Source organism: Protobothrops mucrosquamatus, unplaced genomic scaffold, assembly GCF_001527695.2.
Source record: "Protobothrops mucrosquamatus isolate PMUCROS unplaced genomic scaffold, P.Mucros_1.0 scaffold18, whole genome shotgun sequence".
Taxonomy (NCBI): Eukaryota; Metazoa; Chordata; class Lepidosauria; order Squamata; family Viperidae; genus Protobothrops; species Protobothrops mucrosquamatus.
This window is the reverse complement of record NW_015386403.1, coordinates 2,138,678-2,166,096: the sequence shown is the minus strand read 5'-3', so window position 1 is coordinate 2,166,096 and position 27,419 is coordinate 2,138,678. Positions and strand designations below refer to the sequence as shown.

The 27,419-nt window shown below is 36.4% G+C and overlaps 2 protein-coding genes across 2 annotated transcripts in view; one reads left to right on the top strand and one right to left on the bottom strand.

Annotated features, from left to right (window-relative positions):
• Positions 1-4,737: 4,737 nt before the first annotated feature.
• On the bottom strand, positions 4,738-14,158 carry DPH3 (diphthamide biosynthesis 3). Its single transcript, XM_015810746.1, has 3 exons — positions 13,854-14,158; positions 12,080-12,154; positions 4,738-7,951 (listed from the first exon to the last, which is right to left on the bottom strand). The coding sequence occupies exons 1-3, from the start codon at positions 13,959-13,961 to the stop codon at positions 7,886-7,888; spliced, it is 249 nt and encodes an 82-aa protein (XP_015666232.1). The 5' UTR covers positions 13,962-14,158; the 3' UTR covers positions 4,738-7,885.
• A 720-nt stretch (positions 14,159-14,878) lies between these two features.
• The window catches only part of OXNAD1 (oxidoreductase NAD binding domain containing 1), a 26,418-nt gene continuing 13,877 nt past the window's right edge, over positions 14,879-27,419 (top strand). The window contains exons 1-4 of the mRNA XM_015810745.1: positions 14,879-15,160; positions 18,398-18,543; positions 20,626-20,689; positions 23,987-24,093. Of these exons, the coding sequence (XP_015666231.1) occupies positions 18,422-18,543; positions 20,626-20,689; positions 23,987-24,093 (293 nt within the window). The 5' untranslated portion in view covers positions 14,879-15,160; positions 18,398-18,421. The remainder of the gene's footprint in view (positions 15,161-18,397; positions 18,544-20,625; positions 20,690-23,986; positions 24,094-27,419) is intronic.

Below are 27,419 nucleotides of genomic sequence, written 5' to 3'. Positions count from 1 at the left end.
TTTATTTTTTATATGCTAGCCAAAGAGATGAAGAGGGCCGAAAATGTTATGCTCTTTGTACTTTATACCTTAGTTTATCTTCACAGGTGTCAATGCAGTGATAGATTCTTTCTGCTTGGAAAAATAAACATACATTAACAGTTAGCAACAAAAAAATTATTAACTCAAACTGCTAACTGAATCTGGAATATTTCCCTCAGGTTTGTCCCTGAAAAATGTGTACCAGGCATAAAAGTAATTCATATTTTATTTTTCTCTTTAATGATCAAAAGAGACAATTATTTAGTCTAAACATCTGTGAAAATTCCAGATATTAATCTATTTAAACCATTTGTACATTCTTACTTTGTGAACACAGAATTCGTGATTGTCATAATCAAATCTTTAATTTGTTTGGAAGAAATTGAGGAAATCTGGTTTTATTTTATTACATTCCGAATAAATATGTTTCAATTCAGATTACAACCTTCATAATTTTCTTATCTAGAATAAATAATTATGGTGGGCTAGTAGATGTTATGTATGTATGTATGTATGTATGTATGTATGTATGTATGTATGTATGTATGTATGTACATACATATGTATTAAATTTATATGCTGCTCAACTTACAATAATATTTTGAAGTATATTTGGGAGAAAAAGTGGCAAGTAAGAGAACCAATAAACGTATTTATGTTCTTATACTGAATAGCTGCTGGATGAAAAATTGTCCTGTCACAAAGTGGCTAATTATCTGAAGCCAAGTTTGTCATATTGCTTGTTTGCCATCTAGAACATATTTTTGTCTTTTTTATTCTGATGAAGAAAGCATACATCTGAACCAGCTACCCATCAAGGTTTTTTTTCCCCTAAGCATGCCAGTCAGGATTCTATGTGAGTGACAGATTTTTATAAATAAAGAAAATGGAAGAAAATGGTACATTAGTATGCAGCATGCAAGCTACCCATTTATGATTTTTAAAATTAAAATAATTTTTAAAAACTTAAAAAGCAGATAGGATGGGTGGTGGTTGCAAAAGATGAGTCGCAACCTTGTGCATCTACCCTTGAGTTAAAAAAAAACTACAGAAAAATACACTGTTAGAATTAGAATTCTCTGTACAGTGAACAAGCAAATTAATGTAACATTCAGTTTTACATTACATTTAAACCAGATTCAAAACTCTTTTCAACCAACATCTTATAATAACAATAATAACAACAATAACAATAACAATAATAATAATAATAATAAAGTTGGAAGGGACCTTTCCTGCTCAGGCAGGAAACTCTATACCATTTCAGACAAATGGCTGTCCAGTCTCTTCTTAACTGCTGGCTCATATTTAAGTGATTGTCCATTAGGAATCCGTGGTCCCTCTCACAGTTACTACTATTGAGCAAGGCACCCCATATACTATACCTGTGCATTTGTTTTTTCTTGCCTAAATGTAGAACCTTACTTTTTTCACCATTGAATTTCATTTTGTTAGATAGTGCCCAGTGTTCAAATCTTTGTTTAGTAACCCCAAAGTCAGTCAAAATCTCTCATCAAACCACTTCATAAGAGGCCTAGATGTTACCGTAATCAATTATATGAATTAATTTTATTTTTGTCCAAGATTCACATTGCACAAATTAATCTTTCTTCAAGAATAAAGGGCCTTTTATAATATATCACTGATATAATTACTTAATAGAGTTTTTCCTACAAGTTTTTATTATTATTATTATTGGATCAGAACACCTGTAACTAATGATACCTGTGTACACATAGACACACAAACACACCCACACCCACACCAATGTTTACTAAGCAAGCTTAGAACACAAGATTAACTATATTAAGGACATTTTCAATTATGCTATGGTGAAGAGAAAGAGATGGTCAATGATTCCACCCTACATAGCTATTTAAAATGAAAACTGTATTCTATAATAGATCTGAAATATGACATGCTGTAACTTTAATTCATATTCCAGTTTATTTTTCCCATTGGCTTAGGCATAGAATTAAAACAGTGCAAGGTAAGATTACTAAAATGAATGTTTGAATCTTCTCCTTCAGTAATCTAGTAGCTCTGTGTGTGTGTGTGTGTGTGTGTGTGTGTGTGTGTGTGTGTGTGTTAAATTTGGATTGCTAACAAAGAGTTAAAGGGAAGCTGGTATAGCTATTTCGAGTTCCTTAGCTCTCATCAACCAGCTACACCCTTCTGACATTCGAACCTGGGCTGCTTGCACATTAGGCAGCTGTGTTGACCTCTAAGCCACAGGCTCTTTCTAACTTTGTTAGCTGTGTCAGGGAGGGAAGAGACCAGGGGAGGAGATATGTCTTAAGTGTTTTTTTATGATGCACCCAGTCGGCCCAAAAAAGATTTCTTCTTCCCATATTTGGGCCGACCGGGTGCATCATAAAAAAACACATAAAAAACATAATATATACACACACATAAACGCACACACACACACAAACATGCACAAAATACTCAGAAACCTTTATTCTAAATAATTTCTTGTATTATTATTTTTTTTTGCCTGCTATTAGCCCTAGAACTACAGCAGTGATAACCTTGTACTCAGATGTGGCACAAAAATGAGCAAACACTACTGGTAATCTAATATCAAACATCAAGGCTAAATGTCTAAAATTTTTGGCTTCAGGCATTAAATAATTCAAACACATAATTTTTAAAAATCAATATTGTTGACGGTTCAAGTTATATAAATATATCTTATTATATAGCAAGAGTTCAAAGAGACCTACAAAAAAACTTCAATTATCATCACTGTAGATTGCATAGATTTGGATTAATTTATCAGAAGTGAATACTTAATTTTGCAGGTGCTACTGACAGGAATGTCTCTGCTGTTGGAACATGTTGATACAGACCTGGATGGGATTGATAGACAAACTCATTTACTGAAGCTTATTTAGCTTAACTTGGAAGGTTATGAAACTGATTATTGGAATGAACTTTCATTTGAAAGTGTATTGTTGGGTAGTTTTTCTGGTTCCGATCATTGAATGTATTAACCTCATGTCAATCTTGCTATTTAAGCATTACAAAAATTCCTGTACAGTATGTAGAATGTTCTTTATCATTTTATCAGATTACCAACTGCTGGCACTTTACCAACGAATCTCTTATGTATATTATGAAGTGATCAGAATAAGACTTTTGTAGGAATATACTGTAGAGAGAATTTCTTCATCAAGTTGGGAATCTCACCTTGTATTGCGAGAAGAGGTAACAGAGAGGCTGCATTTTTTAAATTTGGTCTGGATGGGAATTGTCAATGTTAGCATGAACTATTGCTGCTCAAGAATTTCTAAGATAGTCTTTGCTTGTCTTCTGATTTTAGTCTGTTTTGATAGCCTAAACGACTAAGACATCAGCTTCTCCAGTCAGTTACCACACTATACCTGCACAGTTGGATCTTTCTTATTCAGTTGAGTGGCCATTCATGTGTTGTTGTCTGCTGCAAAGAAGATTGTGAGACTGACACTTCCTCTTCTTCTATCTTCCCAGAGTGGAAAAGGTTAAATGTTTGTAATTGGACATCTGAGGTCAGCACCACCCAGATAAAGGAGGTGGGTGGTCTTCTCCATATCAATCTTTCTGATTTTCTAACCCCACTTCCTGGTGAGACCATGGTAGTTGGTGTCAAAAAGTAAAATGAGGCAGAGATGGAATGCCTTCAGAAGCTCTGGTCTCACAGGGTTTTTCTAAGACTTCCTTTCTATCTTGGAAATGGGAAAGGAAAATAAGTTTCCAAGAAATTCAAGCAATACCTTTAACAGGAGTAAGTTTAATTTTGAATAGTACTGCATTACTGTGATAGTTGTTTTAGAATTGTAGACAAAATAAATATTTGTGTGTTTAAAATGTGTGAAGTCTTCCTAAACAGTATAAAACTATAAATAAACTCACATTTGTATGTGTGAGTAACATATATTTATAAACAGGAGCTATTTTATCCCTTCAGTAACTATAAGCTATAGGTAGTTTTAGAAAGCAAAGTACAGAGTACACTATGCTGTTTTAAATCTTTATTTATTAAATTTATAAATGAATATAGTATATAGATAAAACCGGTATGTACTTTGTTAAATTTAAATATGTACTTTGTTCCATTTATAAAATGTTCAAGCTTACTATAATGCAAACAGATTTCATGAACTGATTTCTGGTATATGAGAAAACAGGACAAAATTATTGCCTGCAATATGAACATTGAAATTTTAAAATACTTATCTATGGAAATCATTTAAATGATAATAGTAAATAGTTTACTGAATAACTCTACAGACCATTTCAACTTAATATTTAATAAAAGTTATCTTTGCTCATACTGAGATGCACCTGAGAATTCTTAAAACACAAACTCTACATTTCATCAATTAAAAACATCTAGTATATTTCTATCATATCTCATAGTATTATTTCTGCATGTATTCAGTATATATCTGTCTATATTCCCCAGTTAACAGAGTCAAAAAAATAATGCTAGATTATGTTTTTAGATTTCTTTTTTCCCCTGAAAAAGAGCTACATACAGTGACAATTGAAGTGTAATGTCCTTATCACTGGGAAGGTCAGTTTAATTAAAAAAAATATTATTTCTCAAGTGAGGCTTGATGTTAAAGTAATATTGAAGTATAGCCACTGAAGACTAATATATTTTCCCTGAAATTAAATATATATAGCATATAGATAGAGCGAAGTTTGTTGAGTAAAAGAAACAATCTGGTCTTCCAAGAAGCTGTTTATTTGCAACCCATTGTCAGAAGGCAGCTTGGCATATCAATACAAAAATAGTCAGAACTGAAGCATGTGGAGAAATGTCTTTCTATCATTTTCACCAAAAAATCTCTTTCCCATTTTTACTTCTTTAAAGAGATAGCTAGCATTGGGCTCTTTTGGGAGTGGGTGTAAGGCAGAATTTGGTTTTCTATGAACCTGTTGATACTTTTTTCTACATTAATAATTCCATAGAGACATGAGATCAGTTTTCACTAGTTAAATTTTGCTAATGTTAGTTATTAATAACCCATAGTTTATCACTCTGCTGTAACAAGATAATTCCAGAACAGGATAGATACACACCCAAATACCTATATATAATCTTTCTCTTTTACACAAATAGTTTTCTATATTGTTACTGCCCCTTAACAGCTACGTCACAGAAATTTGGCAAATTGTGGATGTTGCACCAAGTACTTTCTTATAAAGCAAAATTAAAGCAGCAGCCACATATATTCTCAAGATGCCCTCATAACTGCCAAAAGTAAATGGATGGTGGGGCTTACTGGCATTTGGGGAAGGCTGAACTGTTCACCTCTACATATTGTTTTTATAACCGTACAACAGTATTTACATAACATATCCCTTCCCTAATGTATTGCTTCTATGATAAAACCACATTTATTCAAAACCAGAACGTATCTGTAACTTTCTCCACAAAAGATATTTTTGACACAGCACAACACAAACTAAAAGTTGTAGAGGTGCCATTATAGGTGGAATATCTGCTCTTCGGACTCACACACTCCTGGCTGATACAAAGAATGTGAGGAGGAACACAGAGAGCCATTACTACCACAGAATATGTAATAAGGTATGAGATTATGCTATAGTAATTAGGATAGCTTTAAAAGGGCATTGGAGAAATTCTTGGAAGACATATCTATCAGGAACTATTCATCCCCAAGGATCAGTATTACTTCCATATATCAGTTCTGGTGAGTAATAGTGGGAGGACTATATATCTCCATCTCCAATCAGAGCTATCTGACCGGCCACTGAAAGAAACAAATACTGGGCTATGGGTCTCTGTCTGAATGGGTTCTCTAGTTTTAATTCCAGTGCCGTTGGGTTTGAGCCATACCTTTCCCAAGTTGTGAATGGAATCAAGGAATCAATGCTTCTTTGAGAGACAATAATGCTGCCTGCCTTAACAGATGCAGTAGTGGATCTTATTTTGAATATACTTGAACTGAGTTATGCTTGATAAATGTTGTCTGGTTTTCAACTTTTTAGGGAAGCTTATTAAGGTGACAGCAAATCAATTTTAGACAATCCTCAAAGAAATGGATTATCTAGGCCCTTGCCAATCAAGGTTTATTTATAATCCTGATAAACCCTAGATTGGTTGAGTAAGCTTCCTAGATCCTATTAAATCTTTCAGCAGCAATTGATACCACGAAACACAGTCCCTTTGGACCACCTACAAGGGTTGGGAACTGGTGGTTCCATTGCTGTGCTATCTGAACTGTAGTTCTAGCCAGTGATCATGGAGAAAGTGCTCAAGTTCATGGAATCCCAATATGAGGTCTGCGTGCTCTCCCCTACATTGTTAAATTTCTACATAAAACATAAAAATATCTATCAGTTCAGGATCAATTTTCCTCAGTACTTTGATTACTTTTAGTTGTACATCATCACCCCAAGAGGAGCTGGAGATACCATTAAAGTCCTGAACTGGTATCTAGAGGCTGTAAGGATCTGGATGGAGACAGAAACAAGTTGAGATTAAATCCTATAAGACAAGAGTTATTAATCATGAGTAAACCCATTAGATCTGGTATTGATTTAGGTTTTTATACTCTTTTATACTCTTCACCCAAGGGATGTTTGTGAACTGTGGGTATCTCTGCTTCAAGCAGGAAGTGGATGCTATGACAGGGACTTTAATTAATATTTACACCTCTACATGACTAGAGTGGACTGACATAAGTAACTCACTCTTGATTACTACAACTGGATTCTACTACATACTTTGTGTGGTGCTACCTCTGAGACAATAAAAAAGTGCAGTTGGTATATAGCAACTAACACCAATTTTAATGTTGATGCACTGGTTATCAGTGGATTCTTGACTCAAGTCAGAGTGCTGGTTATTAGTGATAAAGTCATTTTAAATGTAGCATGAAGGATAAATCAAATAATGGCTTGTTAAAACTTAATTTGCTTGGTCAGCCTGGTTATTGTGAAAGATTATGGGGAATGGACATAACAAGAGACAGAGGATTTGGTAGTTTATTTTATAAATAGCAATTCAGCTGAGATAGCAAGAAACCTGAGAAAAAGAATTTCAAATCATTCAAAAAAAATCCACCTTAATGAATTGATTTAAATGAGGGTGATAAATTCCTCTGTTTCCAAAATTCTGCATTTATCCTAAAATTCGCATTAATGATATCTTAATGAAGTCTATACAGTTCTTGCTTCTTTGATCTTGCCCAATTAAGTGACCATGATAGTTACCCAGAGAAGGCCTATTGAGAATATCATATCTCATATGGAACAAATATCTGGGGGATGGATTGGACAGCAAATCTTCTCCACAACAGCCTTCACTTTCCGGAATACCACTCCCCTCTTGTGACATCATGACTCCTTACCCAGTAGTCTTCCTCAAACAACTACAAGCTGTGTTTTTCAACAAGCCTATGGCCTCAGTTGATTGAGAAATGGTGCATATTATAGGGCTGAATTTGAAGATTTGTATTACTGTCTCCATCTTATAAAACAAGCTGCAGTTTTTCTTTGTTAAAACACAAAACCAGTAGTTTACATTTTGTATTTTGTCAGAAGAATTAGAGTCCAGGTTCAATAGAAGAATTCAAGAAGCATTCATGATACCTATATACATGTCTACCATCTTCATTTTCAGCCTTAAACTTGATAGATTATTCACTACTTTCAAATATCACTTGTTTGCACTGTCTCTTTATGCACAAGTAAACATAGTTTTTTTCACATCCATTCCCATTTGAGCTGAAGTAGCTGCTGATATGCAATAAATTACTAAAGCATAAAGGATGAAGTCTTCAGAACAGGTATCCTTTCTGTCCAATCATTGCCATGCTATTCAAGAATATTATTTGCTGAATAAGTATCAGCATTTAACTAATTTTTTGCTTTCTGTAAGTGGTGAGACTTCTTCGCCACACATGAACTGTTCCTGAAATAAGAAAACAAGACTCATATGTATGTATTGTAAGTACACATATATATTATATATGTATTAATATAAGGCTGGTACAAATTAAATATAAACATCCGAATAATGAATGATTTATTTTAATGGCAAAAAATAACTTTCTGATAAAATGTTGTCTACAAACAAGATCACTGAAAAAGAGAGCACTTAATGTCATGGGAAAACAAAACAATTCAGTGTTATAAAGACAGAAGAAGCAAACTGCCCCAATATTGCTTCTACGAGGGCAATTCAGAAATAAACCTCCATTTGGTTATCAATTACAGACACTCACAGATACAGAACTTTTATTATACACATTAGAAAACTACAACATTACATTACTTTTCAACATAATCGCCATTCAAACTGAGGCACTTGTCATACCGTCTTGCAAGGTTTGAAATTCCTTAGTAATAGTTGCTCGGTGCCAAATCTGGGCTATGGGGGTAAATCAAAACATCCCAACAGAACTGATTCAAAAGTTCTTGGGTGCGTCTAGCAGCGTGCAGACGAGCATTATCATGAATCAACACCACACCAGAAGTCAGCATGCCCCGATGCTTGCTATGGATGGCTTGTCTGAGTTTTCATAATGTTTCACAGTAGACTTCTGAATTGATGCTCCATGAACTTCACTAGCAGTACTCCTTTGGCATCTTCACATTTGGCAGGATTTTCTATGGCACCACTTCCAATGTGGTATTAGTTTACGATAATGCTCACCCGCACATCACTAGACGCACCCAAGAAATTTTGAAGCAGTTCTGTTAGGATGTTTTTTATTACCCCCCCATAGCCCAGATTTGGCGCTGAGTGACTACTGCTAAAGAATTTGAAACCCTGTCAGATGTTATGACAAGTGCCTCAATTTGAATGGCAATTATGTTGAAAAGTAATGTAATGTTGTAGTTTTCTAATGTATATAATAAAAGTTCTGTATCTGCGGGTGTTTGTCATTGATAACCAAAAGGTTTATTTCCAAATTGCCCTCGTAATGTTATTTTTTGCATCATCATCCTCTTGTATACCAACCCCTATTTCATAACTAACAGGTGAAATCATTTAATTAGATTTGAAGGCAAATGAGATAAAATGAATAGTGGTACAAATTATTCATTGAACCTCTTGCCTGAACTATAGTGAATCTTCAGTGAATGACTAAAAGTCATAGGTCGCAATCCAAGAATTATCCTATAATTATCTTTTAGAATTACTATGCATTCAAAATGAGAGGGAGAAGAATTTATTAAGACAGACACCCCAAAGATTAGTTACTTGCTATTCTCCTGGTAACTCTATCTCTGCCTATTTAAGCAAATAACTCAAAGATAATTACTTTGTTATTAAACTTGTTGTGGAGATCTAAAATAAATAAAACTCACCAAAAATAGGTGATTCAGAAAATAACATGAAATACATATTAAAATACAAATTAGATTATTTACTCTTTAATTACATTAATTTTTTTACTAAAGTCAATAGGCTTTAAGTGCAATTAACTGACTTCTGTTATAGAACATCTGTAAGAAATGTGGTATGAAACAGAAATGTATTAGATAATCTTCATCAATTACTACCAGGGCACCACAGGAAATATAATTAAATTTGGAAGTACCTTACAATGCATACAAGTATCCAAGGAGAAAAGAAATCATTTTTATCAGAAAAAAAAATTGTAGAATTGTCACCATTTTCTATACTTTCCCCCTTAAGATGGCAATAGCTTAGGAAACTAGTCAGTAAGTCATCTTACTGCTTACGTATTCAGTTATTAAAATAAGTATCTCCCATACAGTCTGGGATGGGCAAAAAGAAGAGACAGAGATCTAGCTCAGAGGCTCTGAACAAATAAAGGTCACCTAACAGCCAATATTTCTACTGAATATCAGAAACCTTTCCACACAAGGATATTACAAGTATACTATTGCCTCCAATTTATCAAGCAAAAGTTATGAAAACAAGAGAGACCTGCCAGGACAATTACTAAAGAAAGATAATGTATTAAAGGTAAGTACCAGCAAACATAATTCTCTTGATAGAACAGCCTATAATGAAATTAACAAATTCCCAGATAAAGCTAAGTAGATGTGATGGCTAGCTGTTTCCTCTGGATTGCACAGACTTTGCTAGTCCTGTTTGGACCTCTTGCAATCGGTCATGTTAGAACTGATAAACTGAGGAATGAAATATCAGCACATATAGAAGTCTGATCAAAGTGACAACAACAGTCTCTTCACCCCTCTTCTCAGGTTGCTGGTTCTAAACCAGGGGTGTCAAACTCGCAACGTCACTTGACGTGTCATGACATATCGCAACTTTTTTGCCATTGCCGGCAAAGGGGTGGGCGCAGTTTCACTATGATGCATCCGGCCCACACGCCGGCAATTTGACACCCTGTTCTAAACTATGCCTTCTAATATGCAGGCAGAAAATAGATCATAAAACCTACCTAAAGAATAAGACAAACAATATATATACATATCAAAACAAACTAATAGGCAGATGGCACTCTATTTGATAAGCCATCTGCTTCATTGCTAACTTCAGATCACATTGAGTGGGATAAATAGGTATTTTCTGTAATACTTCAGTTATTCCATCAATGCTTTAAAGAATGCAACAATTTTCTGTTTTGATATCTTTTTATCAAGGTCTAATATCCATTAGGAGGCACAGAAACTGTTGATCTATCTTTCTATTGTGCACGATGATTCATCTACTATAGAAATAACAGCTGAGTTGTTCAGACTTTTCACAGACTGACTGAAAACAAATTTCAAGGGACTGTTCTTGATTTCCTGGAATACTAATGGGTAAGAAGCCAAGATGGGCAATTCCTCTTTCTTGAACCTAATTCGCTCATATGATCTAATCGTGCTATTAAAGACATGGTTTTAAAAGAAGCTGTCCTTCAAGCTTTCAGCTAGTACAGAATTAATGAAAGTTTGCTATATACTCTTTAGAAGCCACATTGAGAGCATCTAAGAACTAGGCTTGTGGAAATCTTTGCACCCTGTTTAGAAACAATTTTATGTTAAAATCATTCAGCTTCAATCATATGAAAACCTGATCTTAATTTCTATTATTATTTTATCCAGTCAAAGTCTCTTATCTGGCAATGTTTATCTTCCTTTTTCCTGCTTTCCTTAACCAACATTCTTTGGAATAACACGAATGTAACATTTCATTCCATCTCTTGGGGACATCCAAATGCAACCCTAATTGTTACAGGAATTTAATGCCAGAATTGGCCCCACTGATACAATGCTTTTCTCCTGCTTTGGAAGGTATCTCTCCCCTTCTAAGGGATATATGGATAATAAGGTGAGACATTACAGCAGGCATGTCAAACTGCCGGCCTATGGACCGGATGCATCACGCTGAAACCGCACTCACCCCATTGCCGGCAATGGAGAAAAAATCGCAATACGTCGCGCGACATCACATGATGTCGCGAGTTTGACATGCCTGAACTATAGGAACTTGGGAACAAACATAGCAAATCAATGCTTAACACAGCTAGCTAGGGATGTTTAGCTCTGCATATTAAATAGTGTAATGAAAGGTGATTAAGGAGAACTCACATATTTGAGGGCCCAATAATCAATTATATTCTGACCTCACAGCATTTATTTAATAAAGTGCTCATTTTTAAAGTTGGTCTCTGACCACAGTGACTCCTGCTCATTATTCCACTTTGACTAAAACTATCATCTATCCAAATTAGTTAATATTAGATGTTCAAGAAACATCTAATATTGAACTGTGGAGTTCAAATCATTCACAAAACTAAATGAACTGTAAAACAGGCACAATAGATACACCTTTTTCTAATCAAGAATGAGTTCTCTTACATCTATCAACAAATAGATGTTAGCAGCTCCAACAGATACAGCAAAAAAGATATTTTATCGCTCATTGTATTTGGCCAGTTATTATGTATTGTTTAAGTATTGTAGCTACATAATAAATAAACTTATATGCCATCTAACTCCCAATGACTCTGGATGATCTTTGCTGGTTATTGACCTTGAATAAATAAAATGTCACCACTTGTGAAAACATAGTCTAAAACAAGTACAACATCCACCCCTGCTCATTCCTCACCTTGTCGTAGATCACTTTGACTATAAGTGAACAACTTGGGCAGGTTGCTACATCTTCCCCATTCTCCAGATCTTCCTGCAATAATACATAAAAATTTGACCTCTTAATAAAGCATAGCCATTTAATGTGTAAAATGAAGATGGCAAAATCCAAGTCCTGTCTGCTAGATATTTCTGAAATAACAGAATACTTCTCACAACTATATGCAGTCTCAAATCACTGAACTCCTCCTATTAAAGTTTGAAATCAATAGGTAGAATATCAGGATATAAAGCCAACTGTCCGTATGCTATTTTTTCTGCCAAAAAACAATAAATAAATAAATAATAAATACAAAAAACAATGTGCTTTTTTGCCTCAAAATCTAAGTATTTTGATTTTTAAAGATGTCTTCTATGAATCTGCACAATATTACAACTGGTTGAGCACCCTGGGAAGAGAAAAGAAATGTTAATTTATTATATATAATGTCAATCTCAATTTTGTTTTGGATTTCTCAAGAGAAAAGAACTCCAAAACAAGAGAGCTCCAAAACAAAAAGGCACTATAGTTTCCTCTAAAGGCCCTGAACTCAGCTCAATAATTCACTTACAGACAAATTCAGCACTGCTCTAGGTGTCCTTCAGAGTGTTTTGTTTAAGTGATTTATTAATATTATCTTCTCTGAAAAAAAGTCTCTTGCTGGTCATACTTACCATAATATCTATATAAAACTGACTTAAAAGCTTCATTTTAAAAACCAGTTAAATGCTTAATTCTTTTAAACTCTATCTCGTGAGATCTTAGCAGTTTAGACATTTAGACACTGTTCTAATTTTAGCTTAGGGCATATGTTCATCAGAAGGAAACTAATAATAGATCTCAATTTCCTATGATCAGAAATTAGTTTTTATCTGTTCAACCATATCTATACAAATTATTTCCCAAAATCATAGTGCTGAAATGCACAGCTTGGGTAAATGTGGACATTTCTCTGGACAGACTCAACTAAATTATGATATTCTGAAGAAATCTTTCAACTCAGAAAAGAACAATAAATAACCACAACAGTTCCCTCAAGGCTGAAGAATGTCTATCCTTGCCTCAGGAACATAAAGTCTACATTATCTAATGCTATATTAATTGATCCAATTTAGTTTTGAGATAAGATTAAACTGTGGATCCTGATTTTTAAACCCATGTTAGGATGACACTGCATTAAAATGCTTCTGTCCATCTAAAGCTTCTCAGGCTTATCAATCTTTTTTTTGTATTTAATAAGATTATATCTAGTCTGCCTTGCCCTATTATCAGCATACCAGGTTCCCATTGGTTATGCTTGAACATCTCTCTCAGTTGGAACAAATTATTACAATATTTTATAACCACTCTGACTGAACAGAGGAGAAGCATCAGCCCTCCCCAACTTGTCACTTTCTAGATGTACTGGCCACAACCTCCTCAATCCTAAACCAGAAGTGCTTGGAGTCCAAACATATCCGGAAAGCTCTAGACTAGAGCAATGTTTATCAAACTTGTTGTGCTGGCAATTTTGGGAATTGAAGTCCACCCATCGTAAAGTTGCCAATTTGAAAAACACTGCTCCAGTGTCTAGCTTGCAGAAGATGGAAAGGCAGCAGGCTTAATAGTCGCCTATATTCGCAGTTCTACTTTCCTACATGACGAACAGTCAAGGACAATCTGTATTTTAATGGTTTGCTCCATCACGTAAAAATGTATGTCACATGGCAATGTCTCTCGTCCCTAGAAATGACTAGCTCACTCATCCCCTTACCCGCGTAATAAGAAAGCGGTCCCCACAGGGGCACGGATAGCTGTAGGTCTCCGTATCTTCATCGTACTCGAAGTCCTCTATCTCCACTTCGTCATGGAAAATGGACATGTCGCAGCGCGATTCTTCGCTTCCCTCAGCCAAACGTAGCCAGCGCCGAGTGTCCAAGAAAACCGGCAACGGCACTAAAATAAAGCAATCTAAACCTTCACCACCACCATATTTGTTCCGGATTGAAGCAACGAATGATTTCTAGCCAATAAACATTCAAGATAAGATTTGACAACATCTCTAGTCGCATGGTATCCAATAAAAATGAGTGAGGTAGAACTCGTGCTCAAGACAAAAAGCTATAGAGTTGTAAAAAGATAGAAAGAAATCCTACATCCGTTGCTCATGGGTTCGAACAGAAGTGTCATCCCATAAAAAAAATTGACCAATGAGACTCCAAGATTGAAGAGGGAGGATCACGTTTTTGCTGGGGGGAGGGGGGCAAGCAGCACATCAGAACTCCGGCTTACGTAATAATAAAGGATTCCTATAATCCCACCCCTAACTTATAGAACTAGAAAGTATAGAGCAGTTTTTCTCATCCCTGGGAACGTTGAGATGACCTCAACTTTCAGAATTCCTTAGCCAATGCACAGCTGGGAGTTGAAGTCCACACAACTTAAATCTGCCGAGATTAAGAATCACTGCTGTAGGTAGGGTGATGTGCACTTTGTCCCTCTGCTTGAAATTAAAAGCCGGTGTTTTTCACCTCCATGTCGGATAGTCTTTTTTTATATATCATTCCTATTGAGCCCAAAGTAATATCGCTCTGACCTTGACTCCTCTGTACAAACATTTTTTTCGCTAGTCTTAAGAGTTAGGCCTAAAAAGCATGAAATGAGTTTCTTAAAAAAAAAAAAAAAAAGTCACCGACCTGCAAAAGCAGAATCATTTAAACCGGAAGTGCCGAAATCAGAGCTGGAATGGGTACCTCCCATTTTAGGGACCGTTTCCGCTGAATTTCTCCGGATGCCGGTTATTTCCTTAGGACTTTGAGAAAGGCGCTCGAGTGTTATTGTTGGCTTCTAAATGATGTAGTTAGGCTGGAAATTTAGCTGGAAGAAGCGGCGTTCAAGGAGGCGCAGGAGAAATAAATGCAGTCTGTCAAAGCTGAAGAGAAAAGGAAGATCTGTCTAAAATAATGCTTAATCCATAATGAAGAAATAAGGGTTCGCGGTCAAAAACTGAGAAGCTGGATCCCATTTAGGAAAATCTGCTTGTGAAATGAGCACTCTGTTGGGCACTTCTCGCCCTGTGAGGTGAGTCGGGCGAAAGACGGCTGGATGGGGCCAAAAGCAGCCCGTGAATTCTGTGGTAGTTGATCTCTTCCTGCTCTTCGGGCCTATTGACAGTTTGAAATGACCTTTCTGTGTATTGGGCTGCAGACGCAACCATCTTCAAGCAGCAATAAACTTAAGGAAGCCCAATTAATGTGTTTATAATCCAATTATTTATCTAGTTTTTCATTCATTCCTTTCCAAATGAACCAGCTGAGCTACTGTTTATCTAATGTAGGATGAAGAAATTACCACTGATATTCAGAAATATTTACATTAATTCCCATTTGTTAGTGAATATATCCAGAAGATGGTTAGGCAGCCTGGTGCCTTCAAAATACTTCAGAATTCAACTCTTGTCAGTCATAATCAGTAGGAATGGTAGTGACTATACAGCACCCTAAATCATATTTTGCCGAATTATGGTTAACAAAATCCCAGTTGGCTGAGTTCCTACAATATCATAAATCATTAACCATCCTTTACCAATCATAATGGTTGAACCTGCAGAGCATACTAAGTCGCAAGCAAGCAAATTCCATTTTGCTTAGTATATTGTATAATCTAAGAATTGTTACACTGAAACAGGATTTTTGAAGTTAATGGTAGTTGTTAATGAGAAAAGTATAAAGATATTCTATGTATAACACGAAATATTAGCCTTATGTAATGGAAGCAGTCGCAGCAACACATAATTGACTTTGGCTTATAAAAACTGAGTTCCTGATTACATGAGAGATCATCAGGAAATGCCAATGCTATAGGATAGATTGGGAATTCAAGAAAACAACCAGGAAGAAGGGGATGTTCCATAACTTAATTTATAATGGGAACCCAGACAAATTTATGGTTTTAAGAAGTCACACAGAAACCCAATTACTGTTGTTACAAATATTATCCATCTTATGTCATAGGAATAAACATTAAGAAAGTTTTATTTGCTCTTTCTAAAAGTGGATGTTTGAAATGTTTTAGCACAAGAGATTTTAAGTGCCAGCAGATGTCACTATTGTACATTACAAAAGTTAATGTTACAGAATATGTAGGAAAAGGAAAGAAATGCTTATTTGTACAGTACAGTTCTTATGCAGTACAAGTATAATAATCAGAGTGTTAAAATGATTACTATAACAATGTAATAAATTGAAATGTTAGCAAAATATTAAGAGCTTTGGGGAATTTTAAAAGAGCCATATAGTCTAGTACAGTGATGGCGAACCTTTTAGAGGCCGAGTGCCCAAATTGCAACCCAAAACCCACTTATTTATTGCCGGGTGCCAGGTGGGCATGGCCCACTGGGTGGGCGTGGCTGTGGTGGTCATGGCAGACTGGGTGGGTGTGGCCAAGGTGGACGTGGTCACCTTGATGTTGCTCATGGGGATAGATGCCTGTGGAGGCTGGGCAGGGTTGGGGGAGATCCAGGGGGTCTCTGGCAGGTGGGGTGGTGGGCAGGAGGCTCGTCCTGCGAGGTAAGGTGAGGCAGGGCGGGGGTGCCATTGTTGCAGGGCAAGGCAAGGCAGGGGCTGGGGCGGCTGCTCCCTGACACCATCGGCCCCCGCACACAGAGGCCAGCGAATGCATGGGGGCCGATAGTGTTCATCAGCAGCCACAGCCTGCCGGCCCCTCAACTGGCGCACTCTGGGGCTCCACAGCCCGCCGCCAGCAGTTCAGAGAAGCCACTTCTGAGCTGGATGGCCGGCTGACAGCTGAGGAGGCGATGCAGTGGGTCGTGCCTGGGAAAAGGAGAGCATGCGAGGCAAGACGGGGAGGGAAACCAGCCGTGCTGGGATGCATCCGGCCATGTGGGACCTCAACAAGTTAGCGGGCGGCTGGTTAAAGAGGAACGGTTGTCATCTCCGGGGCATGGTGCGTGTGCCCACAGAGAGGGCTCTGAGTGCCGCCTCTGGCACGCGTGCCATAGGTTCGCCACTATTGGTCTAGTAGTTAAGGCACCAGGCTACAAAGCGGAAGATCATGAGTTTAAATCCAGTCTTAGCCATGAAAGCCAGCTGGGTAACCTTGGGCCAGTCATACTCTCTCAACCTAATCCACCTCACAGGGTTGTTGTTCTGGGAAAATAGGAGAAGGTTTGTTAAATATGTTGTCGCTTTGGGTTATTTGTAAAAATAATATTTTATATAAATAATAAATATAAATAAATGTAAATAAATAAATAAAAATAAATAAGCTTACAATTAAATAAGTCTTCAGAAATCTTAACCCACTTCATCAGAGATATGGAATGAACTCTCAGAACAAGAACTTGATACATATTCAGTTTCAGAAAAGAATTGAGATAATGATAGGATCAAGCAGAATTGTTTCAAAAGTTGGAAGCAGAGAAACTAATTTATTTTTCATAGAAGATAGCAAAAAATACCCAAAGATTCTGTAATAAGTGTTGTTACTCATATTTTCTTCACATAAAAATTGAGAAATGAATTCTAGGAATTATGGATGATATCCACATTTTGTGGCAATTACTTTGATTATGTTGAAGACGCCTCCAAGTTATCATTTGTAACTTGCTTTACACTGTTCATTTTAAGTTCATGAGATTTAGAAATAAAATAGACAATATCAAATTTACCAAAACAAGATTTTGACATTAACAGCATGAGGGATTAGCAATGTAGGTTAAGTTAGGTTGAGAATAAACTTTACTAAACATAATGGGATTTTTCAGTAAATATGTATGTAATTGCATTAATGTAGGTTTTTAACAAATTCTTAATTGAAATTTAAATCTTTAGTTCATGAGCTGGATAGTTCTAGCAGAATTGGTAAGGGTTCATTGGAATATGACTGTATTCAGGACTAACAAATAATATTACTAACTGGTCTACATCCTCCCTCTTCTTGAGTTTCTTTGAGTCCAATCTTTGATATTGGTTTTCCCCCCAACAAATACCTTAGTAGTCAGCAAGTTGGAGGATCCCATATATGACACAAATATTGTTTCCTGCTTGGGTGTCTTTGAAACAGCCACAGATTGAGAGGGATATGATCTTTATGATGTGAATAATGGTTCATATATATTTCTGTGATGTCAGCAACAGTCTAAAAGTTCATTTATTTTCTTTGAAGCAAAGTGCCAAAGAAATACTTCTTGTGATACTTGGTGTGGTTTAAAAGTTTACAGCTGGGCTATTTGACATTACTGCCAATATTTGTTTATTGAAAAATTGATGCAAATATTATTTTAAATTGCCTTTACAGGAACATTTAACATAAAAGAACATTATGATATGTACAACAGCTTTTGGTTTGCCTATATTAATGAAAAGTGCCAATAGAATTCTTCCCTGCTATTCTTCATACTTGTGTCTAAGACTGGCAGCTATAAGATACTGCACAATAAATGGGTAAGCTATCAAATATTAAGTATTACTGTGAAATGAAAATATTAACATAGCACTGGTATTACTTTTCTTTAAAAATTGAATAAAGACTTAGTTGCTAACCATCATCTAGAATATAGTATAGTGAAATTTGGATCAACAGGCTGACTTTAGGGCTTATCTTGTTTGGAGTGAAACAGTTTTATTGAACAGTTTAGTACAGTTTTTGAGTATTTAAAGTATGATTAAATGGGAGATGAAGGTTCTGAAATTACTATGGGCAGAAATAATAAATTACTTTCTCAGGTTAATACATGGGATCATGTAACAGATTTGCTGCTTAACAAAAGAGGTTTACAAGTAGTCTTTTACTTACGACCATTTGTTTAATGATGGTTTAAAATTACATGACCTATACTCACACTTCATGATCTTTGCATCATCTCTGTGGACACTAGATTGCAGTTGGGATGCTTGATGACCAGCTCCCATTTATGACTGGTTGCAGACATGTCAAACAACAGATATGGCCCATAGGACTGTCCCAGAAATGGCAAGAGACCAGCCCCTGCTGCCCTGGCCCTGGCCCATCCCACCCCAGCTGGGTGCCCCCCCAGCGCATGCACAGGAAACAGCACTCAGCGGTATACAACAGCAGCTGCAGCTCATTTGTCTCATCCCACCCCTCCTGGCCTCGCCCCATCACGCCCAGCTATGCCCCACTTTGCCGGGCTTCTCCTCTTCTCCTCCGCCTCTGCTTTGCCAGCCACATCTCACCACGCCCAGCCCTACTTTGCTGGGCCTCTCCTCTCCTTGCTCAGGCCATGGAGTTCTGTCAGTCTTATGCCCTAGGGCTTGGGATGCAGCCATCCTTGATGGGGTGGCTCACACGTTGCCGGCTGCCGGCAGTTACAGGCTGTGGCTCTATATGCGACATGAGTGCCTCATTCCCCTCTCCAGCCCTACAATGTGGCAGAGAGAGCGAGTGGGAGCTGGGCCCTCCAACACTTGGCTTTTGCCATCACCCGCTCCCTTTTCCCTGCCTTTCATCCCACTGGCCGGGTCCCATCTGCCGGGCGGTATGGAGGGAGGAAGGAAGGAGAAGGGAATGAGAAAGAGGAGGCAGAGAAGGACGAAGGGAGGCAAATGGAAAGTGAAGGAAGGAAGGAAGGAAGGAAGGAAGGAAGGAAGGAAGGAAGGAAGGAAGGAAGGAAGAGGTAAGCGCAGCTGGGCGCCCACTCGGGGAAGTGGGGCTGCACTAGGCTGGGCTGTGGGGTCCTGGTGCCACAGGAGCTTGAGGGCTGGATGCTTGACCTCTGCTGCCCAGGGCTCTGGGCAGCCTACGCCATCATCCAGCCCTCCCCCATCAGCTTGAGAGGGACGGTGAGGCTCCTCCAGTGGACCATGCCCTGGTGCTCACCTCAGTCCCACCCCCCTCCGCTGGAGACCCTCAGATCTGCCCCAGTCCTGCTCAGGCCCTTACAGGTGCCCCGACGCAAGCTACATCAAGCTGGCCACACCCATCTAGTAGGCCATGCCCACCCCAGCCATCCCCAGCCAGTAGGCCACGCCCATCCTGGCCATACCCTACCAGCCTCCTGAGCACAACCACAGCGTTGATGCGGCCCTCAATAAAATTGACACACGTGGCCTATTTGATAACAAAATTATTTAAAAAGTACCTAAGCTTAATTCAAGAATACAGATTTTCTATTTTAACAACTCATTCTGCTTCATGAATATAAACTGGGTCAATAGGATTTGGGTTTTTTTAAAGATTTAGAAAATGTAATGGATGATTTTCAAGTCTTAATAATGTAACAAAGCATTGTTAAGAAGCAGTGTACTTCTAAGTATTAAATACTGGGCACTAGTATTTTCATGACTATATGCTTTGTTTTGTACTGTCCAAATAATGCAATCAGATTGCTGTTGAAAACAATAAGCAATTACATAGATTTTTGTCAGTCCAAGGGACACATTCTTATGATATCATGGTTAGAGATCAACGAGTCTGAAGTTACTATTTAAAAGAGTGTTCAGTGATCAGTTCAAGCTGTAAAATTATATTGAGTAATGATACATCTCAGTTTGCCTTATTTATAGCAAAATGAAATCCAGAAGAAAATCAGATCATCTGGACAGAACAGCAAATGACTTTCGACATGAGGTTGGTAATGTAGTGTATGAGTATGAAATGTGCTATATATGGTGAAGGTATTGGATAAATTTGGTAATAATTTGACCCTCTCTATAATCATTTGTTTTCATCTATAATCCTTTGCAACTTGCTCCATGGTCATCCACATTTTAGTTACCTCCCTTTTAGATTATTGCAATGTACTGTGCATGGAGTTGCCCTTAAAGACTGTCTGAAAGCTGCAAGTGATTTGGAATGCAGTGGTATGCCCCAGTTTTGGGGATCCCACAATTTACCCAAGTAACACAACTGGCTGCACTTGTTTTCAGTTGCTTTCCGAGTACAATTCAGGGTGTTGCTAATCACCTTTAAGCCAGGTTACTGTGGGATCACATCTCTCTGTGTGCATTTGCTTATCCTATTAGATTAGGGTGAGTGCACTCCAGGCCCCCTCCATTAATTGTTGCTATCTGATGGGACCTTAGATTGTGTATTCTTCATGGCCATCCCAGTCCTCTGAACAATCTCCCACTGGAGTTCAAAGGTGTCCTTACCCTTTTAGTCTTTCAAAGGTCTGTGAAGACCTGGCTTTTGCCCCAAACATTGGAATAAGATGGAGATGAAGTTTAAGATTGTTTGATTTGGTACTTGGGGGAAGAATATATTTTTGGCCATATTTTATGGATTGTTGTGAACCTTCTAGAGTTGGTTTACAAAATAAGTGCCACTGAAATAATAAATGTAGCTAGAAAAAAAGAAAGAACTGAGAAAATTGTTATTTCTAGATGATACAGATGTAACAGTAATGACTGTTTCACTTTTTATTTATTTATCAAATTTATTAGGCCACCATCTATTGACAATCTGAATGGCAAACATATACAGTAAAACACTGACAATTGTAAAACAACAAGTTTTGCTCCTTGTTGAAAATGTCAAAGGACATCCTCACCTTACACCCATGCTAGGACTCTAGAGCTAACAACTTGATTCCTTTTGAAGTACTGGCGAGGTTGGGGCCATCTATAACTTTGGCGAGGGTGGGTGGGTGTTGCAGCTCTTTTATAATCCAAATGCCATGACAAAGGTACATTACCTAAGACTCACCTAGTGACCTTGCTTCATTCAAGGAAAGTGGAGCATGCCCACTCTGACAGAGCTGATGGGATAAGTAGAAAATCTTAGGGAAAGTGGTCTTGCAAGTAACCTGGCTCCACGCTACACAAGGTCTTAAACTCTGATCATACTAATGGGTGTGTGAATGAGTATTCTGGCTTACAATGCATATTTTGCCTCCCCAATATGAGACACTGAGTAGCAAAATTTGAAGAATAATATTTCTTATGATTGTGGTCCTGCTTTAATATTTACAGTACAACTTATGAATGAACGATGTTCTGGTATTCTGATACTCAGTTTGTTCTACTTGGCTTCCCCTGTCAAGGGGAGTAAAGAAGTACATTTGGATAATTGTGATTCACTAAGGGTTATATCTAGAGTGGTAACTCTTGATGATTTCTCTTATAGTATATGATACTCCTGACATTGTCAGGAGGGTACTTTGACATAGTTCTCACTTTGTTCATAACAGTAAGCAAAGCACTTTTCACATTTGTTTAGCTGCTATCACTGGCAAAATAAATTAATGGAAACAGCTGAGATGCATTGGGCTATACATTTCCAATTCTTGGAAACTGTGGGAACAAAAATATTTTCTGACATTCAGAGTCACTTTGCCAAGATAGGCAACCATATAAATCAAACAAATAAACATTTTGGGGATTATTTAAAAACCAAAGGGACATCACTTTTTTGTAATAACATTGTGTGCAAGATCCAGTTCAGAAGTCAGTTATAAAATAATGTGACATATTAATGTTAGACTTATTCTTACTCTGGGGTTTCTGTGTTAAGGAGAATATTACTGTATATGAGCATCATGAGAGCAAGTCTAATTAAGAAATATAACTGTTTCTTAAAAAAATAAGTCTTAAAATAAGAAAAAGTATGATAGCGTTTACTTGGCAAGTATCCTGTTGTTTTACAAGAAAGTAGAAATACTCAATCATTTTTATGCAGAAATTGTTTCCTGCCATATGTTTTAAATTAAGACATAGCTGGCCAAATTTCATTTGTTGGACTCCAGTTCTTCTGGCTGGAAAATGAAATACTCATGATTGTAGTTTGATGTAGTTTGTCATTTTAACATTTTCTGTACTTTTGGACTTGCTTGACTCATCTTAAGAACTTTAGGTTTAGGCTTATTAATATGTTCTGTAGCTTAACAAACAATTCCAAATTATATTCTATGAGCTGATTGCCACACTATGAAATTCAGAGGAAACACAGCGGAAAGCAAGAAAACAAAATGTTATCACTGGATTGATTAGAAATTATATAAAAGCTATTGTTGGTTACGTTCCAAATAATCTGTGTTCAAGTCCCACTCAGCCATAAACTTGTAGCTGGTCTTGAGTCATGCAATCTGCTTTGTAATACTGCTATCAGAAAAATTGGGAGGGGGAAAGAGACGGAGGATGGTCCCAGAGAAAACAGTGTAGTAAATATCTAATAAAACATAATAAAAATAGGAATTTATTTTACTTTAATATTTTGTCTGTGGTTATTTAGAATTATGCTTTTTATTCAATAATGATTTTATTGTTTTCCTCCCAGAGAATACAGGAAAGAAGCAGCTTTTCTCAGCAAGAACTGCATTTTAAACTTTGTCTTTTTAATCTGAGAGCTGTAAAAGGCATGCCAGAAATGGGGCTATGAGTCTCTTGGCCAGAATGTTCAACCTCTTTTTTTTAGTTTCTTAGGGTTAAAAAAATAGGTGTATTAAGCTAATTTGAGGTTAAATGTCCATATTGTATTTCTGTTAAAAGCACAAAAAATTGGAACTGCGGCTTTATATAAGCCACAGATATCTAATTTTGCTATAAAGGAATGAACTAATATAAGGATCTTGAAATTTATAGATGAATTTCTTTGCCCATAGTCATATGTGAGGGGGTGTTCATAAAAAAATGTATGAATGAATGAACAAGCCTAGTCTTTGCTTGTTTTTGAATTCTTAATCTTGTTAAAACCTCAACTTCGTTATCTGCAATGAGATTAGAACTTAAAATTTCTATAAATGTGAGATAGTTGCATCTAATAATAATAGTAGCACTGTAAGAAGCCAGTAGAAATCATAGTTATTCCAATTCACAATTGGTGTTTCATGCTTGGAAGGATCCAGAAACAATTATATTTTGTTCTGAATTTTGTGTTTATTTCCTGAAATAGTGATGGTAGTTATGATGATGGTTTTTGTCTTTTTAGATTATTTCTAAAGCAAAAGTGTGTGGCATCAGCAATGAATCTGAAACAGTTAAAAGACTCCGTTTGGCAGTGACAGATAAGGAATTTACTTTTAAGGCAGGACAATGGTAAGATTCTTTGATCTGTATATATTAAATAGAAAAAGAAGTTAATGAAATTCTAAATTGATGGTACATTTATACCCAAATTATCAATTTTTATTGACATCAAACTATTAATGTTTATTACAGGCAAGTGCAAATGTTTAATTTTGTCACCTTTGAATAAACTGATTTGCAAATAGAATATATCGCAATTGCAGCAATTTCGTCACATGTTGTTTAGCCTTGTATCTCTTTTGAAATGGTTCTACATAAAATTTCCTTAAGCCTACTCTACTCTAAAGACACCTTTCTGTTTTATTTGCACTAATATAAAGGGTCAAAAGTCATATGACTATTTGTAAGTGAATGTCATTGAGAAATAACAGTATGTAGATAAGAACTCTCATTTGAGAAGATGCAAGGCTATTTACTATTTGAGAAAGAAAAAGTCAGTAGTACTACTTTTATTTTGTTCCTCTGTAACCTAATCATTGGATTAAATTCAGTGGTATTTTTAGTATATCAGATGGAAGGAAGGAGGGAGGGAGGGAGGGAAGGAAGGAAGGAAATAAATAAATATGCTCTTCCATTTTTAGAAGAAGCTCTCTAAAATGAATTACCTAGTATCTTACCTGGATAGGATATTGATTAGAAACAAGGAGAGAAGGTTTAACCATGGAATTTACTGGTGATTTTGGCCACTTATTGTTGCTCAGCTTAAGCTACATCACAGGGTTTCTGTGAGGATAAAATCATGATAGACTCCATATATACTGTAAAATACAGAATAATGATATAATCTTTGAAAAATAGAATGACAGTATTTTTTCTTGGAAATTACAATTTGTTATTTAATCATATGAACGTTTTCAAGATGTGAATGTTGTCTCTCAAAAATTCAGGTACATTTTTATATCAAATTGGATGCTATATTTTTCAGTCTGGACACTTTTCTTGTTCATATTTTTGCTTTTACTTTCTATTATCAATCTATCTGGCAAGTAAGTTTTATAAGATCAAACTTCTTCTGTAGGATGTTAATAGCATGAGTTACTAGTAGTGTTAATTTTGCAGTCTTTTGCATTTAGAACAAGAAAACAAGATGTTGATTGCAATAATTCATGTTTGTAGAGCAATTTGCAGCACCCTTTGCACATGTGCACAGATGCATACTAAATTTGTGCGTGTTGGTTCTTAAGCAAACATTTACCCTTCAAAAATGTTTTGGTAATCATCATACTGAAAACTGGGTTCTTTAATTATAATTACTCTTTTCATTATCTTCCTTTTAAATTATTCTAATTCTGTTTGGCATGCTAACATTCCACCAGTGCAGCTAGTAAGATTGCTTATGATTGAATGAATAGTACCGAGAAACAGAAGTGGCGGGAAAAGATTAATAGATTTACATTTGCGATGAAATGGCTGGAAGTCTTTTATTCTTTCAAACATATACATTTTTTTTCCTCAATGAATATTTCTGTCACACAGAGGAGCTACATAGTTAGGGTTACACTTACTTTCTGAAAATTTTGGCTTTGCAAATTGATGCTGTTGAAAATTCTAGTGTGTTCAGCAGTAATCTGTGATACTGTAAAGGTTACATTTCTGCCTGATTACTTGTTCTTTGTTTATATGTTTACTAAAAATTACTGTTGCTTTTTTTCTTTAAAATTAAAATTATATATTATGCAAGTTGAATTTTCATTTATATGAACATTTTTTCAAATATTTCTGCATTTACAACTAAAAAATAGTTGAAAAAGAAACCAGAAAATGAAATAGACAAATATAAGGCATGTATAATACCAAAATTAAGAAAAGTCTGATCTGTAGTCACTTGGAAACACTATCTTTCATTTATTTAAAAATACTATTTATCAGTGCAGTTTATGCCCAATAAATGAATATTAAATTTCATCCATACTTATGCAAATAATATTGAATGGACTGGGTTATGTAGATGACTTTGACTTTGGGTTATGACATTGACTTTGACATTTAGAAATTAGACTGTTTCTGTTGAACTCCATAATGAGGTAGGACACCATGTAGGAAAATAAAAGTGTTGTCTTTTATTTATACCTTGCCTTTCACTTGGAAGCTCAGATACTATATGACTCCTTCCTATTTTCCTTACAACAATCCTGTGAGGTAATTGGATTGAGAGTGAGTGACTGGCCCAAAGACATTAAATGAATTGCTCTGGTAGAGAATAAAGTAGAGTCTAATATCTTAATTGGTACACCTTGGCTGTTAATATTTAGATATAAGGAGTCCAACACATGAGGATTGCTCCCGGAGTTGCAGTTTTGCATGCAAATTCAGTTCAACAGAGGCAAAAATCCATGACCAAGGAAACGGGGGAAGCTGTCTCCTCCCAACAAGTGTTTTTTGGGGGAAACATTTAAATGAAAAAGATCTTTGGAGGGCTTAGAAAGTATTCTAGCATATATTATATATAGAACCTATTTCTTCTCTAATCAGGTTTCTGTTCATCCTCTCTTGATAGCCTGTTTTATATAGCACATTTGTTCTGCTTAATTATGAATAAATGCATATAAATAACATTTATGTGCATTTAGTTTTATAAATACCTATAGCTTTCTGTACAGAATATATTATAAGCTGTTGTTGGTATCTGTAATTAGTGAAACGCTTTCTGCAAACAGTCTAATGTGGGGGAGAGCAAATGTCAGTGTTGTTAGATTTATTTTGCTCTTTTTTTTTAGAACCCAAAAGCAGTTTACTGTAGGCAAATGCAAAAAATATGCAATTAGAAAAAAAAGGACGTGAGAACCCAATAACTTTTTTCATGTAGCCAATCAGTTCAAATTTCTGGTGGATCCCCTCTGTGATTGTCCTTACCTGTCTACTTCATTGAAGTCAAAGATCTATCAAAAGATCCTCTTATCTACCTCTCTTAAAAAAAATCAGATTCTAATAATTTTATCTCCAAGTTGTTTTATTTCATAAAGAACTGTATTTTTATTACTATGTTGCGCTGATATTACTCTTATCCCTGAGGACATGTAGAACTTATGACTTGATGCACAGAATAAGACTCTTACAAAATTCTGCCTTCCTGGAAAATCTTCAGAAACATATGTTTTTTGTCATTCGATTTTAACTTTTTATGTTTTAATTTAGATGTAACCAGGGCTTTTTTTCAGCCGGAACGCGGCGGAACCGCGTTCCGGCACCTTTTTCCGGGCCGGCCGCACCGGAAATAGCCCCTCCCACACCGGAAATAGCCCCTCCCAAATTTTACTTGCATTCCTGTTCTCTAAAGGGGCGGTCCTAGGGTTTGATGAGGGCGTGGCCAGGTTTGAGTTCCGCCACCTTTTCTC

Excerpts from the sequence above, each read along its gene's own strand:
- DPH3 (XM_015810746.1), bottom strand. The coding sequence starts at position 13,961 with ATGTCCATTTTCCATGACGAAGTGGAGATAGAGGACTTCGAGTACGAT. Across the intron at positions 12,155-13,853 it reads ACCGCTTTCTTATTACGCGG|GAAGATCTGGAGAATGGGGA; the intron begins GTAAGGGGATGA and ends GTATTATTGCAG. Across the intron at positions 7,952-12,079 it reads TCAAAGTGATCTACGACAAG|GAACAGTTCATGTGTGGCGA; the intron begins GTGAGGAATGAG and ends TTCTTATTTCAG.